The 18,435-nt window shown below is 42.5% G+C and overlaps 1 protein-coding gene across 2 annotated transcripts in view; it reads right to left on the bottom strand.

The window, feature by feature from the left end:
• Positions 1 to 18,435, bottom strand: part of brwd1 (bromodomain and WD repeat domain containing 1) — a 115,880-nt gene that overhangs the window by 56,257 nt on the left and 41,188 nt on the right. For both annotated transcript variants that reach the window (XM_084326406.1, XM_084326405.1), the window contains exons 17-25: positions 13,689 to 13,837; positions 7,578 to 7,654; positions 6,582 to 6,812; positions 6,172 to 6,355; positions 5,233 to 5,323; positions 4,491 to 4,625; positions 3,641 to 3,711; positions 3,051 to 3,273; positions 1,795 to 1,911 (exon numbers count right to left, since the gene is read on the bottom strand). In XM_084326406.1, the coding sequence (XP_084182532.1) occupies positions 1,795 to 1,911; positions 3,051 to 3,273; positions 3,641 to 3,711; positions 4,491 to 4,625; positions 5,233 to 5,323; positions 6,172 to 6,355; positions 6,582 to 6,812; positions 7,578 to 7,654; positions 13,689 to 13,837 (1,278 nt within the window). The remainder of the gene's footprint in view (positions 1 to 1,794; positions 1,912 to 3,050; positions 3,274 to 3,640; positions 3,712 to 4,490; positions 4,626 to 5,232; positions 5,324 to 6,171; positions 6,356 to 6,581; positions 6,813 to 7,577; positions 7,655 to 13,688; positions 13,838 to 18,435) is intronic.

Raw genomic sequence — 18,435 nt, forward strand, 5'->3', positions numbered from 1 at the left:
GACTGTTCTCAAATGAAAAATGTGCTGACGTTTTATACCAGCACAGTTCCAACTAGGGCTGGGTTTAAACCTTTTTCAAATTGATATTAAAGGGGACCTGCATTGCTATTCCTAGCACTATTTGGGCAACTTTACACAATTCCTGTGAGTCTATGGAAGACATCTGTAAGGTTTAAAAAAAAATATCATTGTTTTATATTTCTAATGGAGTACTCAAAAGCATAATTTTCCAGCCTCAAGATTTCAGCCTGTTATTGGCCTGGCTCCGCCCATAAGCACTTTCAGTGGCAGTCATCCACACAGTCTGCGAGTGGCAGACAGAGAGAGAGAGAGAGAGAGAGAGAGAGAGAGAGAGAGAGAGAGAGAGAGAGAGAGAGAGAGAGAGAGAGAGGAAATGGAGGAGAGAAAGAGACATGTGGAGGAAGAGAAACAAAAGGTGGAGGAGAGAGACAGAGGTGGAGAGAGAGAGAGATGGAGGAGAGAAAGAGACAAGTGGAGGAAGAGAAACAAAAGGTGGAGGAGAGACAGAGGTGGAGAGAGAGAGAGAGAGAGAGAGAGAGAGGGAGGGAGAGAGAGAGAGAGAGAGAGAGAGAGGGAACTGTGTGGACGCTCTGCGTGCGGGTCCCCTTCTCCGTCTCTCTCTCGGTTCGGGAGCATGGGCTGTGGCGCGGCGGTGGACTTCCTCGAGCGGGAGAGAGAGAGAGAGGGGGAGAGAGAACTGTGTGGGCGCTCTGCGTGCGGGTCCCCTTCTCTCTCTCTCTCCCTCTCCCGTTAGGGGGGGGGGGCTGCCGATGTGCCGCGCTGCAGCTTGTGCTCCCGAATCGGGGTGGGGGGAGTGTTTGCATGGTGGTCTCTCTCTCTCGATTCGGGAGCAGCTGTAGCTTGCGGCACAGTGTGTATGTGTGCTCTGTCGCGAGGGTCTATCTGATTCTCTCTCTCTATCTCGCTCGCTCTGTCAAACCCCGTTTGGTGCGCTATAACCACAGAGCCAATCGGATCACTGTCCGCTTACCCAGCGCCAACTGACGTCAGCATGCGCCTCAAATCAGAATGACCTAATTAAATCGAGCAGGAAATGGTCTGAGCTGAATGAGCGCAATCCGCCAATATGGTATTTAGACACAAAAAGAAAACGCATTGATACTAACTCCTATTTCTATAATACAATGCTAGAGACTGAAAAATGACATTTATAATGCATGTCACCTTTAACTTTAATAATCTGATATTGACTCATACAATTTGAACGAATTTTCTTTAGTCGGGCCCATAAATATTTGGACACAATTTTCACAATGTTGGCTCTGTACACCACCACAATGGACCTGTGATCCACAATGCACTCAAGATGTGCTTTAAGTGCAGCTTTAATTTGTGGGTAACAGTGTAGGAATTACAACAGTTTCTACATGTTTTTAAAGTTGTTTCATTTCAAAAATATTTTGCCAGAGCCAAAATTATGAATATTGTGTCCAAATATTTATGGACCTGCTTGTATGCTATATTGTGTCGACTGTGTGTTGATCATGTTCAATAGAACATACATGAATGTAACCGCTTTGTGGTAAATTCTTAATGTAAACATTAATATTCTTAATAATGCACCAGGTTAGAGGATTCCTTGTACAATTTACAGCATTAGTTCTCTGAGAATCTATTTTACATCCAATCAAAATAGGTATTGTAGCCAAGATATCCCCAACTGAATCGACAGAGTTGGACATTTAATTGGGACCTTGGGAGTGGCGATACCCAGCCCTGGTTCCAACACCGGTCACATTGGTGTTTACATACCTCATCTCCCATCTGGGGAACAAAAGGAGACTTCCTGGGAATTACATCCGTGATCCATAACGAGGGTCTGAACTCATTGGACACCTCTCTGTTGATTGAAGGCCTAGCCCTGGGCCGCTGAAGGCAGAGAAGAGTCAACGGAACATTATCCAACCCATTTGAAACCAATCATTAATTTTTTGTGCACATCATAATCACATACATCCAACAGTTTTGCACACATTCATTTAGTTGTTTGGACGGTTATTGAGAGTAAATGCATTTGAAGATGGCCACCAGTGATGTCATCTGGGACATTGAGCTCAATTAAAATTATGTACATGAAGAAATAGCAATACCTTGTCCTATAGGACATTATTATATCGAAATTAAAGGGGAACTATTTTACTATTTCTTTCACTATTTGGGCACTTTTACACAATTCCTGTGAGTCTATGGAACACCTCTGTAAGGTTTTTCTTTAAAAAAAAAAGTAATTGTTTTGTATTTCTAATCAAGTACTCAAAAACAGCATTTTTCTACCTCAAGATCTTAAGCCGTTTTGAGGCCGGGCTCCAACCACTGTGTGGCCTGGTGCCAACTGCCACATCAACTGCCACATTATTATGCAGCTGAGAAATCTCTGACATCACAGATATGCACATTTTCAGATGACTCAGTTCAGTGAGGGTGAATATTGTGAGAGGAGAATTGGAAGAATGCGCCAATATGAGAATTAGAGACATAGATCATAATTAATATAAGTCCACATAGCTAGGAAACAATGCTAAACACTGAAAAAGGCCATTTATAAGATAGTTCCCCTTTAAATATATTGTGATATATATTTAAGAAATATTAAAAAAACTGACAATACATTTTACAGTATTGTATTATACAGTATTGCGATATCAGCTACATTTACTCTGCTGTAATATTAAATCACGAATCAGATGACCATCAGTTTCAGCTCCCCCCTTGCCCATTAAACTGTCTGTACAGCAGAGGGCGCATCACCATTTTCTATGTAATAAATTAGCTCGACAACATTAACTCAACATTAACTCCTTTGTAAACGGCAGTGTATTGTGGTTGTATTGAATCGTGAACCCTCTATCATGTATCAAATGATATGGCGATAGGCATCGTATGGTCCCTAGACAGTTGGTATGTGATAGGCTGCCGTTTCTATCCTGTTCTTTCCCCAGGCTCAGCGCTGTTCCAATCTTCCCCGTCTGACCCCGTTTCACTCCCTACCCCGGCGTTGACCGACTAACCTTTGGCGTCACGCTTTTTGCCTTCTTCCCCTTCTGTTTGCTCTTCTTGGGTCGCTCCTCCTCGTCGCTCTGCTGTTTCTCCTCCTCTTCCTCATTGTTCTCCTCCTCCTCTTCAGATGTGCTGAGCCGCAGCCGAGCCCGTTTCCGTGACGACAGGGGGGTGGAGGGCTGCAGGTTGATCCCGGCGTCCGCCGTCCAATCGGAGTACTCGCCGCTTGAATGGCTTTCCGGTCAAAATAATGTGCAATTATAATTTGTTAACTGTACATATTAATACTACAACTCACTCTGTATATTAGCACTATACTCAGTAGTACTAATTTATATATTTTATACAGTTTAATCTCCTGTACATTACTATTGTATATTACTATTGCAGTTTACCGTTACATTTGCACTCTGATGCCAAACATCTTTTTGCTGTACTGTACATGTGCTGTATAATGACAATACATTTGAATCTAATCTAATAATTTGTGATTATACAAAAGAGGGGAGAGTGTGTGTGGTGTGGGAGAGGGGTGCCGAGCTTGGGTGTGTCATTGGAGCAGTCGTATGGCATAACAAAGCGACATGAGATGAGTTTCTACCTCGAGGTGTCACTCTTCCATTCCTCCTCCTCGTTGGACGAGTCCAGGTCGCTGGCCTCCATCTCCATGTCCTGGGGAGGAAGAGGAACAAGTGCTCAGACGCCACCACTTTACTAGCGGCAAATTCCAGCCGCAGAACCATCCGCAGTTTGCTTCCTGTGGCACATGTCGAGAGCCTCCTGCGAGTCACACCGAGGTGTAGAATGTGCTCTACCTAGAGGTAGGGACCCTGTACCAGTGTACCACTGTATGTGGGAATGTGACAGGATGCAAGAGTATTGGAAAGAGATTCTGGAGCTTATCTCCGAGCTGACGGAGATAGAAGTCCCGATCGACGTATACTACACATGTACCCAGAGAACTTTCCAGCTAGAAAGAGGAAATTGATCAAAAAAATTCTGTTACAAGCCAGCGAGTGGTTGCTCTAAACTGGAAGGAGATACAGAGACCAGGATCTAAACAATGGTTAAAGGAAGTGTCAGATAATTTGGCAATGGAAAAGCTAACCTACATACAAAAGGGAAAAACGGAACAATCTGAAAAGACGTGGGCGACATTTATAAGTTTCTTGAAAGGTGTGAGAGTTTAAAGGAAAGAGATGGGAGAAATGAGAGATTAGGGATAGGAAAGAAAAACAGATGAAGGTAGAGGCCAAAGAGGGTTTTTTATTTTTATGATTTCTTATAATTCATTTTACTCATATTTTTTCATTGAATGTTTATGTAATTATAATTAGGGAATGGAGGGGGTTGAAATGTATTTTTTGTCCTGTATTTTTGTCGTACATGTATGAAAAAAGAAAATGCAATAAAAATATTGTTTAATAAAAAATTAAAAAAATTTGCTGTACCTCTGAGGTGTCCGTCTCCTCTCCCTCTTCGCAGTCCAAGTCCAGGTATTCCGAGCCGGTCCGCGAGGCGAATGCGGTTTTCTTCTTGCGGGCCTGGGTCCGCTTGACGGAGGGAAGTTCATCGTCTGAATCGTCCTAGATTGACATATTGAGCTTTATTTAACCACTGAGATGATAATAATAAACTTTATTTTTATAGCACCTTTCATACAAGATTTGCAGCCCAAACTGCTTCACAGCAGTAATGTAGACATAAAATAGACAGGCATACACTGAGTAGAGAATTTACAAAAATAAAAAGGAGTGCAATAAAATAGCTCTCATTTACAGTACAATAATGATGTGTGGATGTAATGAGATACAAAGGTTTAAGAAAAGAAAAAGCACAGGTAACATAAGACCTTCTAAATGGACTACATTTGATTTCCTGTCAGTTGCTGTTATAAGCAAAACAGCAAACACTGCGACAACAAATAAACTGCAGTCCAAGCCATTCCTTAGCGACGTTCTTCCACTGAAACCGGTTTAATATTCTATCAAAACCATTTCAACCGAATATCTCAAACATTTACAACGCATAGATGATTTTTAGGTTTTGGCCAATCATCTCATCATTGGAAATACTGCTAGTGTGCGGTGTGACAAGTGTGCTACCCATATTCAAGCATTACTCCAGGAACATGTTCAAATGCTTCTTTTAAGTAAAAAAACAGGAAAGCTGTTGAAAAGTTGCAAAACGTACTCGACAACTGCTGTAAGTGCCACGTCTCTTCTTTGCATTGTACAGAGCGATCTCCACCTCTCCTTTGGCGGCCCGGAAGACCTCCTGGTCCCTGAAAGACCAATCAAATGGCATTAGTGTCAGAACATTTTATTTAGTCAGAAACCTGCCAATAGTCTTTCATAGATTTTAATGACAGAAATCTATTACAAACTTTATGGGGGGTCTTAATATTGATTCTTATTTTCTATAATTATGACAATGTTATGCTTATTTAATGCCTATTTTGCTGCAATTCTTGTATGAAAGGTGCTATACAAATAAAGTTTGTCATAATTACTAGTGAGATGGAGGAGAAAGATACTCAGGATTGTCTGTATACATGCAATGTCTTTCTTTAGGCAAAGCAACACTGTCTGCCGCATAGAGCAAATACTGTGGATGTGTCACCTAAAGGTTACAATGTGAACACATTCAAACCTAGTTAGCTAAGCTAATTCTACTACCGTATTATCCATTTGACACCAATGCCATTACCTAACTCAGGGTATCTGCAGGCTTCAACAAGTTAAATTTAAGACTTTTTAAGAAATGTTTAAAGCCACTTAGAGCAAAGTTTAATACCAATACTACCATACTAGCAAAAAAAAACTCAAACACATAGCGACACTGAACTGGCACTTGCGCGGCAATTTAAATTATTGCACCTTACATCCAAGCTCTCGCCAGACGCACCAAGCTCCCGGTAGCCCCGGAAAAATCAACGACTTGAATACAAAAACATTTCATATATTTAATATTATTTCATCTCCCGACAGCTGGGCTGCCCCCCTGCGCACCATGATTTTAATAGTTTTAAAATACCTGCAGATAACAGTTTCCCAATCTTTCTGGGGACCCCTGACACCCCCCCTGGTGCCCCACATTGAGAGTCACTGGTGTACAATAGGAAGGCCTGACCTGTAGGAGCTGGTGCCGAGGTCAGGCACCACCACCCTGCGTCTCCAGGCCTGGAGGTCTCTCTCCGTGGCCATCTGACTGCGCGGGGCGTTCTGATGCATCTGCCGCACGCCCTCCACCTGCCCGCTGCGGCGCAGACCCACGTTGGGAGGCGACTGCACTTCCATGCGGTCGTTCACAGATGCTGGAGGAGGGGAGGAAAAAGCATGTATGGTTGATGTTCGATACCTTTTTCACTTATTGTATTGTGAATTGTATAGCCACAAGAAGGATTCTGTGATTTTGTTTGGTTTTGGTACCCTAATCACCAACTAGGTCTAGTTCATGGATATGGGAGGTGAAACTGACTTAAAATGGCAGCCATGTAGACATCGCAACCATAGTTTAGGAAAATGGCGGTGTAGCGTTACCTCTGCGTGGGGTGCTGGGGGCACCAGCTGGGGCTAGGCCCGGGGCCTCTGCCTGCAATGCGGCCTGGGGTCCAGCTTCAGTGTCCCTCGCCGACGGCCTGTTCCGACGGTCCTGTTGCAACTGGAGCTGCCTGATGGCCTCGTCCAGAACACTGTTGCGCCTGGCAGCAGCAGCCAGCTCATGATCTGCTGTCTGCTGACTGATGACCTGCTCCACAACCTCACCATCACCTTAGGACACACACACACACACACACACACACAGAGAGTGTGAGATACTGATAGCGGATGTCCACATCTGTACCAACATGCACTAGGGGTGTGATGACGGTCTGCTCCCTATCTGATGCAAAATACCAGGTCCAGGATTTAATCACAATATTTTGAACAAACTTATGACTGAAAAAACATCAACTTGTCAAGGCATAACAAATAGACAAATTAATGTAATTTCTCCATCCCTTATGAAATTGTAAAAAATTTGTTTCAGTAACATCTCATATTAGTAACATGTTATAGCCTATAATGAAGGCTTGTTTAATCACTGTGTCCATGGAAACGGCAATGAACTCAGCCATAAAAGGTATGGTTTCCTTACGCAGACAAGGTATGATTAGCTTGTTACCCTTTATCTTTTTCTATGTGCATCTATTCCATCATCCCTGTACTGTAATGATATGATATAAGTCAGTTCCCCTCTGGAACAATAAAGTACTTCTTATCTTATTGGAAATAGGTCAGCCTTCATCAGCATGAGCATAAGAGATTCTCTCCAACAAAGGGAAGATCACTTCCCCTTTTTATGCACCTGGGACGCTCATTTATAATAGATGTAGTTGTACACACACACACACACACACACACACACACACACACACACACACACACACACACACACACACACACCAAAGTCGCTGACTTGCAAATGTGATATACAGTCAAATGAACGGAGCTGTAGTCAAACTAAGGCCTGTGTGCCATTAGCTCCATCCTTACTGGTGGCCACGTATCCCAGCTGAGGAACCAGGTGCTCCGCCGCAATGTTCTCCCTCCCCGGGACCAACCGCTGGTACCTGGATCGTGGAAAACAATTAGAATCTGTTGGGATTATGGATATATATTTTTTTCTTTTACAATATATTTGTCATATTTGTACCAGACATTAACTCATTCAGAGCCATGCCCCTTTGACCATATTAGGGGTAGCATGCCAGTAAGGAAGTCAATGGGAGGTCGGGGAAATTTGCGAACACCTAAACTATATCTAAAATTATGGCTATGGGTCTAAAACACCCCTCGCTGAATGACTTGCTTGCAGTCAACATGTACGAAACGGATTGTTTTTTCATTGGTACATTTCCGTTTTATACCGTTTTGAATAAGAGTATAGTTTGAGATTTTGGAGAATTCCAGAGAAATTCCGCGATAATAGCCCTTTATGAATTTGATTTATGAATCGTTTTCAAATAAACGCTAGATTATTGATAGTATATGTGTACTTATGCACGCTAGAGAAGCGGGCTGAAAAATCGATTATCCATGCCGTGGATACGGCTAATGTTACGCGCACACACACACACACACACACACGCTGCGATGGCGGAGAAAAAAAACATCTGATTAACCCAAGACTGGTAACATAAGAGTCCTTACCTCACATCAGATGTTCTGCAAAAAGATTAATCCAATTCCTGATCGCCATTCCAAATATTGATCGCGTTTATTGATCCAACGTTATAGCACCAAAACACATAATCGAAAGCTGCTCCGAGCCTCCCCAGTGAATGTGGTAACAGATACTGCTTGCCCGAGAAGGGAAACCCCGGGAGCGGAGCTTTTTTCTGATGCAGTCCCACCCAATCCAATCCAATGATGTGCAATACCATCCGGGAGACGATAGGCGGCGGTATTTGCCCTTTTCGAGCTCAGACCCATTCCCAATGATAACGTCAGGCTGGATGGATGAAAAATGAATGGATATTGCTAATAAAAGAAATAACGATTAGGCGGCTGGGTGGCACAGCGGACATTGCGCTCGTCACCAACGCAAGAGACACCGGGTTCGACTCCGGCTGTCGGTGTTGCCTCCGGCTTGGGCCGGCCGTCATACTAACTCAATAGGCAGAGTTAGCGGGTGGAAGTCGATGGGTGGTAATCTGGACGTTGTGGACAGTGACTCCTACAGGTCAGTTGGGGGACGCCTGCACAGCAGAGACAGGAAAATGGTGGGGGTAGTGTGAGCCTCCTACACGTTACACCTCGCCAAACGAGAGTCCGCGCTGGCAGGTGAAAAGATGTGACAGGCTGCCTCCACATGTATCGGAGGGGACATGTGATGCAAGGCTTCTATCCTCCCTACAACCGGCCAGTGGGGGGCATATGCGAGCAACGTTCAAGACAGGGGAGGGGAGAATTGGCATGGCTAAAAATAGAAAAAGGTGAAAAAGTGGATACAAAAAAAAAGAAATAACGATTCAAACCCGAGAAATCTCGTGGTTGGCACTGAATGAGTTAAAGGTCCTGTGTCTTATAAATGGCCTTTTCCAGTGTTTAGCATTGTTTCCTAGCAATGGGGGTATATATCAATGTGGTCTGTGTAGTGTCGCTAATCCTCATTTTGACTCATCAGTCTAGTCCCGAGTTCACGAGATCCTCCCTCACTCAACTAAGCCGTTCTGATTTGACCGTTTTGCTGACGTGAATAAGGCACTGGTTGTAGTCACCGCCCACAATCAAATTTGTTCAACAACAGAGCGAGTGGAATTACTTCCTCAAACAAGTTGCGCGTGTGCCGACAGAGAGGGAGAGAGGGATACGGAGCAACGGGAGCATTTACACACAAACCCAACTGTGTGTGTGTGTTTTCGGGACGCATCTCTCCTCTCTCTCTCTCCCTCCCTCATCGGAGCATTTACACACAAACCCAACTGTGTGTGTGTGTTTTCGGGACGCATCTCTCCTCTCTCTCTCCCTCGTCGGAGCATTTACACACAAACCCAACTGCGTGTGTGTGTTTTCGGGACGCATCTCTCCTCTCTCTCTCCCTCATCGGAGCATTTACACACAAACCCAACTGTGTGTGTGTGTTTTCGGGACGCATCTCTCCTCTCTCTCTCTACCTCATCGGAGCATTTACACACAAACCCAACTGTGTGTGTGTTTTTTCGGGACGCATCTCTCCTCTCTCTCTCCCTCCCTCATCGGAGCATTTACACACAAACCCAACTGTGTGTGTGTGTTTTCGGGACGCATCTCTCCTCTCTCTGTCTCTCCCTCATCGGAGCATTTACACACAAACCCAACTGTGTGTTTTCGGGATGCATCTCTCCTCTCGCTCTCTCCCTCCCTCGTCGGAGCATTTACACACAAACCCAACTGTGTGCGTGTGTTTTCGGGACGCATCTCTCCTCTCTCTGTCTCTCCCTCATCGGAGCATTTACACACAAACCCAACTGTGTGTGTTTTCGGGATGCATCTCTCCCCATGTGTGTGTGTGTGCACGCTGATCAGGAAATGAGAATACATTTTTCAGATCGCTTCTCTAGCGTGCATAAGTACACATATACTATCGATAATCTAGCGTTTATTTGAAAACAATTCATAAATACACGTTTTGTGTGTATGCCAAAATATTCCAGTAAATGCCGTTTATCACGGAATCTACCGGTATATATTTTCCTGAAAAACGAGGGCTTTTCAAAATGCTATAAAACGGAAATGAACCGATAAAAAACAATCCGTTTCAACAATGTTGACTGCAAACAAGTCATTGATAAACGACGGACAGATTAGACACATAGCCATAATTTAAGACAGAGATTATGCGTTCACAACACTATCATTGAGCTGGCATTCAACCACGTTTTACCATGTTAACAAGTGGCAACCAAAGTGTTAAGGCAAAGCTAAAACAAAATGAAACAAGCAAATGCATCTCAAGAGCACAGATTCTATAATCAAAATGATCATGCTAACTGGCCTAGTCTCAGCGAATTTACGTTAACACTTTCAATGCCCACCACGTGATAACACGTGTTATCAGCCCAATGCCTGAATGCCCACCACGACAATTAGCGTGTTATTTTTTTATTAGCGATCTGAATTCATATTTCATCAACGAGTCTCCTGTTGGTAAACCAGCCCCATCAGGAGCTCAGATGTGAAAAAACCGCCCCCTATCGTCTCCCAGATGGTAATGCACCCTTTTGGAATGGACTCAATGAAAATGGATGAGAAAAGAAAAATCGGGAATCCACATTTTACTTCTCAGGCATGTAACCCGAGCCGATCTGCTTCATTGTGGACCCTCAAAACAGCGTGGAATACATATGTACAGTATGTAGCGTTGGATCAATAAAAGCGAATTAGAATGATCTTTTTGGAGAACATCTGATCTGAGGTAAGGAATCTATTTTACAAGTCTTGGGATAATCAGAGTTGTATTTGTGAGATCTCAGCGTTCGCCCTATGTGTGATGGGTCTGTATGTGCGCGATCGCTTTGAGTAATCGATTTTTCAGATCGCCTATATAGCGTGCATACGTACACATATACTATCTATAATCTAGTGTTTATTTTAAAACGATTCATAAATAGGCCGAAAAATTACAAAGTTTTTGTGTATTCTAGAATATTCCAGTACAGGGCGTTTATCATGGAATCTTTTAATTTTCCTTGAAAACGAGGGCTTTTCAAAATGCTATAAAACAAAAATGAACCGATAAAAAAACAATCCGCTTCGACAATGTTGACTGGAAAACGAGTCATTGATAAGCGACGGGCAGATTAGACAGCCATAATTTAAAACATAGATTAGGCGTTATTAACGATAACATTGAAGTGGATGGTGGGCATTAAAGCACTAAATCGTGCGCCCCCTGCTGGCACTAGGGGTGCACCGATGTATCGGTCGGGTATCGGCCGATAAGTGCCTTGTTGACTGCAATCGGCCGATAAGCTCGAATGTGCCGATGGCAGTAGCCGATAAATATCCATCAATTTGTGTAGCGTCAAAAGACAAAAAAAAGTTCAATTGCGACCTGCACAACGCCGTCCCCAGTCCCCCACACACACACAAGCTAGTTACTACTTATGATTAACAAGGCATTCGTTTCGTGGCATTAACGTTATATAGTTAGTGTTACACGTTCAATAACATCAGCATATTATTTACTTGAACGTAGCAAGCATACTCGTTCATACTAGCTCAGTTCCTTCCGTTGCTCATAGAGCCCTGAGTTTTACCCATTCTGCTATCTGTTAATAAAGTTTTCAATCAGACACATGTATAGAAAGGCTTTGTTTTATTATAACATTCGTTGCAGTAAAATCATTATGCCTCATTTAGTCATCCTGCGGAGCTAAAAGCTAAACGTTTGTTGTTGTTGTAGAATACGTCTAGTCAAAATCAATGGCGGACAAAAGCGGAAGTAAAAGATTTATACGCGCTTGCCGATTGGTGGTAACAGCAGAGGCTGGTGCAAGCGGACAAGCGGTGTGTGACGTAATTGGCAGAAACGACTGTCAATCAAAATTTCATTGGTTGAGACAATAGTATCCAGCTGCAGCCCGGTAGACCATACTGGTAGAACTAGTATCTAGCTGCAGCCCGACAGACCATACTGGGAGAGAGATAGTGCTATTTCTTGATGTTTCCTTTTTTTAAGTAAGTAAAGAGGCCTATGTTCATATTGGTGAGCACAATTTGTAACACAAATATACAGTAGTTTCATAAAAAATATATATATATCACAATTTTTTTTTTTTTTAAATTAAAAAATAAAAAAAAAATTTGCCACAAATATCGGTATCGGTATCGGCCGATTGTGTTAGTTGAACAATCGTATCGGTGGCAAATTTTCATATCGGTGCATCCCTAGCTGGCACTGAAAGTGTTAAAGGAGCACTTATTTGACATTCGCCAGAGTCAGACAAGAGAAGATTGAATTTATACCAGGTGCATGCTAGCCTAGCTTAACATAAGGACTGGAAGCAGTAGGGAGCAGCTAGCCTAGCTTAGCACAAGGACTGGAAGCAGTAGGGAGCAGCTAGCCTAGCACAAGGACTGGAAGCAGTAGGGAGCAGCTAGTCTAGTTTAGCACAAGAACTGGAAGCAGTAGGGAGCAGCTAGCCTAGCTTAGCACAAGGACTGGAAGCAGTAGGGAGCAGCTAGCCTAGCACAAGGACTGGAAGCCTAGCTCCATAAAAAATGAAGAAATACAACTCCAAAACTGACGGACAGAGATGAAATTTATATCAATCTTCTCGTCCAACTCTGGGGAAGTGTAATAAGTGTATTTCCCAAAGTGTTCCTTTAACAGTGGCATAGAACAGTGGTTCCCAAAGTCGGGGTCGCGACCCAAAGGTGGGCCGCGAGCAGCCACGGATGGGCCGCGAGATGATTTATAAAAAAATAAAAAAAATAAAAAAAAATAAAAAAAAAACTTTTTTTTTATTTTATTTTTTATTATTATTATTATTTTTTTTTTTTTTTGTCAGGCCACTGAACTTAGAAGCAGGCCAGGACAGTGTTTCTAGTTGTATTCTAAAATTCTATTCTATAGTATTCTAAAATGTGACTATATGGTTTTATATTAACTTAATAAATAAACAAAAACGAAAAATCTACTTATTTCAACGAACATTTCAAACTAAATAACAGATTATGCACATAAAACGCTGAAAACAACCGAAGCAACAATAGTATTTTAATGAGGCTATTATTATTATCATTATTATTTTGCAACAAGTTAGCCCTCTCATAAATAGCACATATAAATGAATAACTAACTTGAACTAACTTAATAGGATTGAAGTGATATTTGGCTTAAAAAATCGGTCGCATGAAAAAAAAAAAAAAAAAAAAAAAAGCCAGACGATGTGCATTGGGCCGCGGCTCTCTGACGCCTTATTTTCTGGGCCCCGGCCTGAAAAGTTTGGGAACCCCTGGCATAGAACAGCTCATCAACAGCTCCAAGCCTGAAAGCTAAGCTGAGGTGCAGCCAGAAAAAAAGGCAGAGCTCTAGGACTCAACTTTCAGCTGTTCCGAGGCCTTCACCACAATCAACGACTGCATGAAAGTAGACGACTTTGATGAAGTCAGTCTTACCTGGGTGGGTGGGGGTTTCCATCCACGTCTACTAAGAAGGGTGGGGGCATGAGGTGTGGTGCCTGCTGCGTCTGTTCGTCCAGCACAAAACCGTTGGCGTCGCGGATCAGCGGTCTGTAGTCTGTGTGGAAGAACACTTGGTCTGGGAGCTGTGGGCAGACCAAAAGAAACAAAGAGAAGTGACAAAGGGGCCACATTCAGGTGATTCGATTAATCGACAGATTACTAAATAGAAATCATTAGGGCTGTCTTAAATACTTCGAAGCTTCGTTCGATGGGCATGGGATTCGAATGGGGAAATAAAATTCTAATATATATATAAAAAAATAAAAAATAAAAAAAAATTGTATTTATTATTTTTTTTACCTGCAAAATCTTGCGCCTCCAATGCAACAAACGTCATACGCCTCATTAACCCTCTCTTTTTTAACTACAACAAGCAATGCAGTTTGTTATTTAAAGGATAACTCCACTATTTTGGGAAATTAGCTTATTTAACATCTTCCCTGGAGTTAGACAAGAAGATGCATACCTTTTTTGTCTCTGTGCGTGCATTTTAGCTTTGGGAATAGATGCTCCGTTAGCATAGCTTAGCTTCATCACTGGAAGTGAGGCAGGACAGTAGCCTTACAGTGCCTTACAGTGTATTGCAAGGTCTGACATTGACCAAACTTGATATGCATGACCTTGGTGGGCTCTAGGTTAACTCCTGAAAAGGGGGTCAATGTCAGACCTTGCAATCAAAAGTTAGGGGCGCACTGAAATTATGGCAAGGGTTATTAGCCCCCTAACTTTTGATTGCAAAGTCTGACATTGACCCCCTTTTCAGGAGTTGACCTAGAGCCCACCAAGGTCATGCATATCAAGTTTGGTCAATGTCAGACCTTGCAATACACTGTAAGGCACTGTAAGGCTACTGTCCTGCCTCACTTCCAGTGATGAAGCTAAGCTATGCTAACGGAGCATCTATTCCCAAAGCTAAAATGCACGCACAGAGACAAAAAAGGTATGCATCTTCTTGTCTAACTCCAGGGAAGATGTTAAATAAGCTAATTTCCCAAAATAGTGGAGTTATCCTTTAAGATGAGGTCGGACTCGGCACTGACAGATTTGTGTTCATTGTGCTGCTTTTATAAAGCCTCAAATGACAGCTTACAATATTTCATGAAAGCAAAGCGTTTCGTTTGTCTAAGATTTAAAAAGGTTTAAACTTTACAGCACTGACAATTCTCTATAGTATTTTTGATAGTGTCCCGACTAGGGCTGCAACAATTAGTCGACATAATCGACGATGTCGATTATAAAAAAATCGTTGACGAGGAATTGTTGCGTCGATTAGTCGATATTATTATTATTTTTATTTTATTTTTTGCACTACCTATCTTTGTGAAAGTGGCTTCTCAGCTCTGGTACAGCTGAAGACTTCTTAGCTTAACATAACAGACCGACAGTAAGTTTGGGGGAACTAATGGGATAACTGGGGATGTTGTTTGGTCCTGACAAGAGTCTCAAAGTCTGGGGTGATTGTAGACAAAGCAACTCTGAGGTCATGCTCAATGTCCAATCTGTTCCTCTGCTCTGTCTTCAGCTGGACCAGAGCTGAGAAGCCACTTTCACAAAGATAGGTAGTGCAAAAATTTAAAAAATTAAAAAGAATATACCGTAATTCCTCTAATAGTAACCCCGGCTTGTATTTGTTTCAACTGTAGCGGGTACCAGGCTTGTATTAGGAGGAGGCCTGTATAAGAGGGAGGCCTATATTTCAAATTTTCAAACGGATCATAATGAATAAATCAACATTTTGTGTCAGTTTGAACCCAGTAAAATGTACTGGGTTCATTTATTGAAACCAAGTACTGTATGAAATAGTAAACAGTGCAATTACAGGTGGTCACTGGTCATTTCAACGTTTTCAAAGTGAAATCAAGTAACTAGCTCAGTATGCAGCTCAGTATATTAGTAACCCGGCTTGTATTAGGAGGCCGGCTTATAATTGCTTAGCTCAAGAGCGCACCCGGCCATTAATAGAGACCCGGCTTGTATTTGAGACCCGGTTACTATTAGAGGAATTACGGTATACATATATATTTTTTTTTATATAATTTTCTTTCGATTGGTCGACTAATCGGAAAAAAATAAGACAGATTAGTCGACTACCAAAATAGTCATTAGTTGCAGCCCTAGTCCCGACCCATATAAAAACATGTCTTAATAAAAAATGTACTAAAATTCTGCCTTTGTCTCTATTAACTACATATAAATATGTATATAATTGTTTGCTTTATAGACAAAGGTTGCAACATAATTATGTAATGTAATGTTGTTGGCTGTGTAACTGAGAGCAGCCGCCCAGGCAGCGCAGCTCCCAACTCATTATTAATTTAATTAATTAATCCAATCCACTTTATTTATAGAGCACATTTAAAAACAACAAAGTTGACAAAAGTGATGTACAAGTCCTACAACATAAGAAAAAAAGAAAAAAAGAAAATTATAATATATGCCCTGAACAGGCTACAATATGTCCAAAATTCTGCTGCCAGGGTTCTCACCCGCACCAAGTCCTGGCACCACATCACCCCCACCCTCATCCACCTCCACTGGCTTCCAGTCAAGTCCCGCATCAATTTCAAGATCCTCCGCATCACCTACAAAGCCCTTCACTCCCTTGCCCCCCGGTACCTAGCGGACCTCCTCCATCCCTACATTCCACCCCGGAGGCTGCGGTCCTCTGACTCCGGTCTCCTCTCCATCCCCACCACCAACATGCGGACTGTTGGTCCCAGAGCCTTCTCTGTGGCCGCACCCACCCTCTGGAACTCACTCCCTCCAAACATTCGTAGTGCTACATCCCTGCACTCTTTCAAATCCCAACTCAAAACCAGCCTTTTCACCAAATTTGTAAATGACTCTGCCTGATTTCCCCTTTTTCTTTCGTTTTCTTTCTTTTCTTTCCTTTTGATTAATATTTTGTTGTTATGTTGTTCCCTGTCCCCCTCCCTTAGCTGTTAAGCGCCTTGGGTCTCCTGAAAGGCGCTATATAAATTTAAGATATTATTATTATATATTTTTTTATTTATATATATTTTTAATCTCAAAGCTTCGAATTAAAATCGAATCTCAGCCCTGAAGCTTCGAATGTCAACAAAAGCTAGTAGTAGAAAGTAGAATTTCATTCAGAAGCACCTAGATTGTTCATAAATAGCCCTTAACTCAATCAGCGCCAGACCCGAGGATAGTCAGGTTATCTCGCCAACCGTTCAGCGCCAGACCCGAGTGTAGTCGGGTTTTCATCAATATTTATTTTATTCGATTTTTTTTGTATTTTTTTGTATTATTATTTTTTAAACATAACATAAAATTAGACACACCAGCATTAACAGTAAACATCCAATGTAAATCACAGGACTATACATTCCATTTGAATCAATATAAATGTAGTTTACGAGATATATACCTAATACTTGCTATCTAATACAATACATACATATGCGCTCGCTCGCTCTCCCCCCCCCGGACCCCCACTTGGATAATCCATCCATTTTCATTAGTTTCTAACCAGGCACTACAATTCATATGCTAGCCTTTATTCTCTCCACCACTTTTTTTTTTACCGATTTTCTCCCATCCCAATGTTGGTCGTTATGCCAATTCCCAATCCCCTTCCTGGTCGCTGCGCACTTACCCCCCACAGTCGGTCTGGGAGAGTGGAGGCCATCACGTGCTTCCTCCGACACACGTCTAGCTAATCAACCGCTTCTTTTCACCTGGCAGCGCGGACTCTCACTGAGAGGGCGTAGCGTGTGGAAGGATCACACTATCCCACTTAGATCCTATCCGCGCTTAGCAGGCGCCCCGACCGAACTGTAGGAGTCGCTGTTTACAACGACCCGGACCCACCCCGCCAGCTTCTCCCACCCTCTAATACTGCCAATTGTATTAGTGTGAACGGCCAGCCAAGCTGGTGACAACCCCGGAGCTGTGAGCTGGATTCAAACAGGCGAATCCAGCGTATCCGGGGTTGGTGACAAACGCAATCTCCGTTACGCCACCTGACCGCCCCTCTCTCCACCACTTCTAACCAGATTGCAATGTTGGTTCCACTGACACCTAAAATTCTTGCTGTAGATATCTCTAGATAAATCACATCGAGATAGGTAAGAACCCATACCTTCCGGCACATTTTATCCGGTTGAATCCATCGTGATGCTATCAGCTTTTTAGCAGCTGTGAGACCGGATAAAACGAGTCTCTTTAGTTGTATAGGGGCTGCAAACTGAAAAACATCATTCAACAGCAATACAGAGGGGTGTACAGGTATGTTCAGAAATAAGAATTCTGATAATTGCTGGGTCACTTCTTCCCAGAATATCTTAACCGGTGGGCAATCCCAATACATGTGCATAAATGTACCCTCATCCCGATTTGTACATAAGGAACATAGAGAATCTTGTCTAAGTCCCATTCTGTTCAATCTTATAGGAGTCAGGTATGTCCTATGAATATAATTAAGATTAACTTGTTGATGGTCCGGGTTGCGTGACGCAATTCGAACGTTTGCCCAGACTTCTTGCCAATCAAAATATATTTCCAAGTCTGGTATATCCCTCCTCCAGACTGAGTCTAGGGGAAGGATTCCATACGAAGACGTTAGTAAGTGATGATAAAAATCAGATACGAAGCCTCTCGTTGTCTCTCTTTCATAGAAGAATTTGTGATATCTGTGGTGCTCAATTGGTATCCTTAA

The sequence above is a fragment of the Notolepis coatsorum genome (genome assembly GCF_963971535.1).
Source record: "Notolepis coatsorum genome assembly, chromosome: 1".
In the NCBI taxonomy this organism is placed as follows: domain Eukaryota; kingdom Metazoa; phylum Chordata; class Actinopteri; order Aulopiformes; family Paralepididae; genus Notolepis; species Notolepis coatsorum.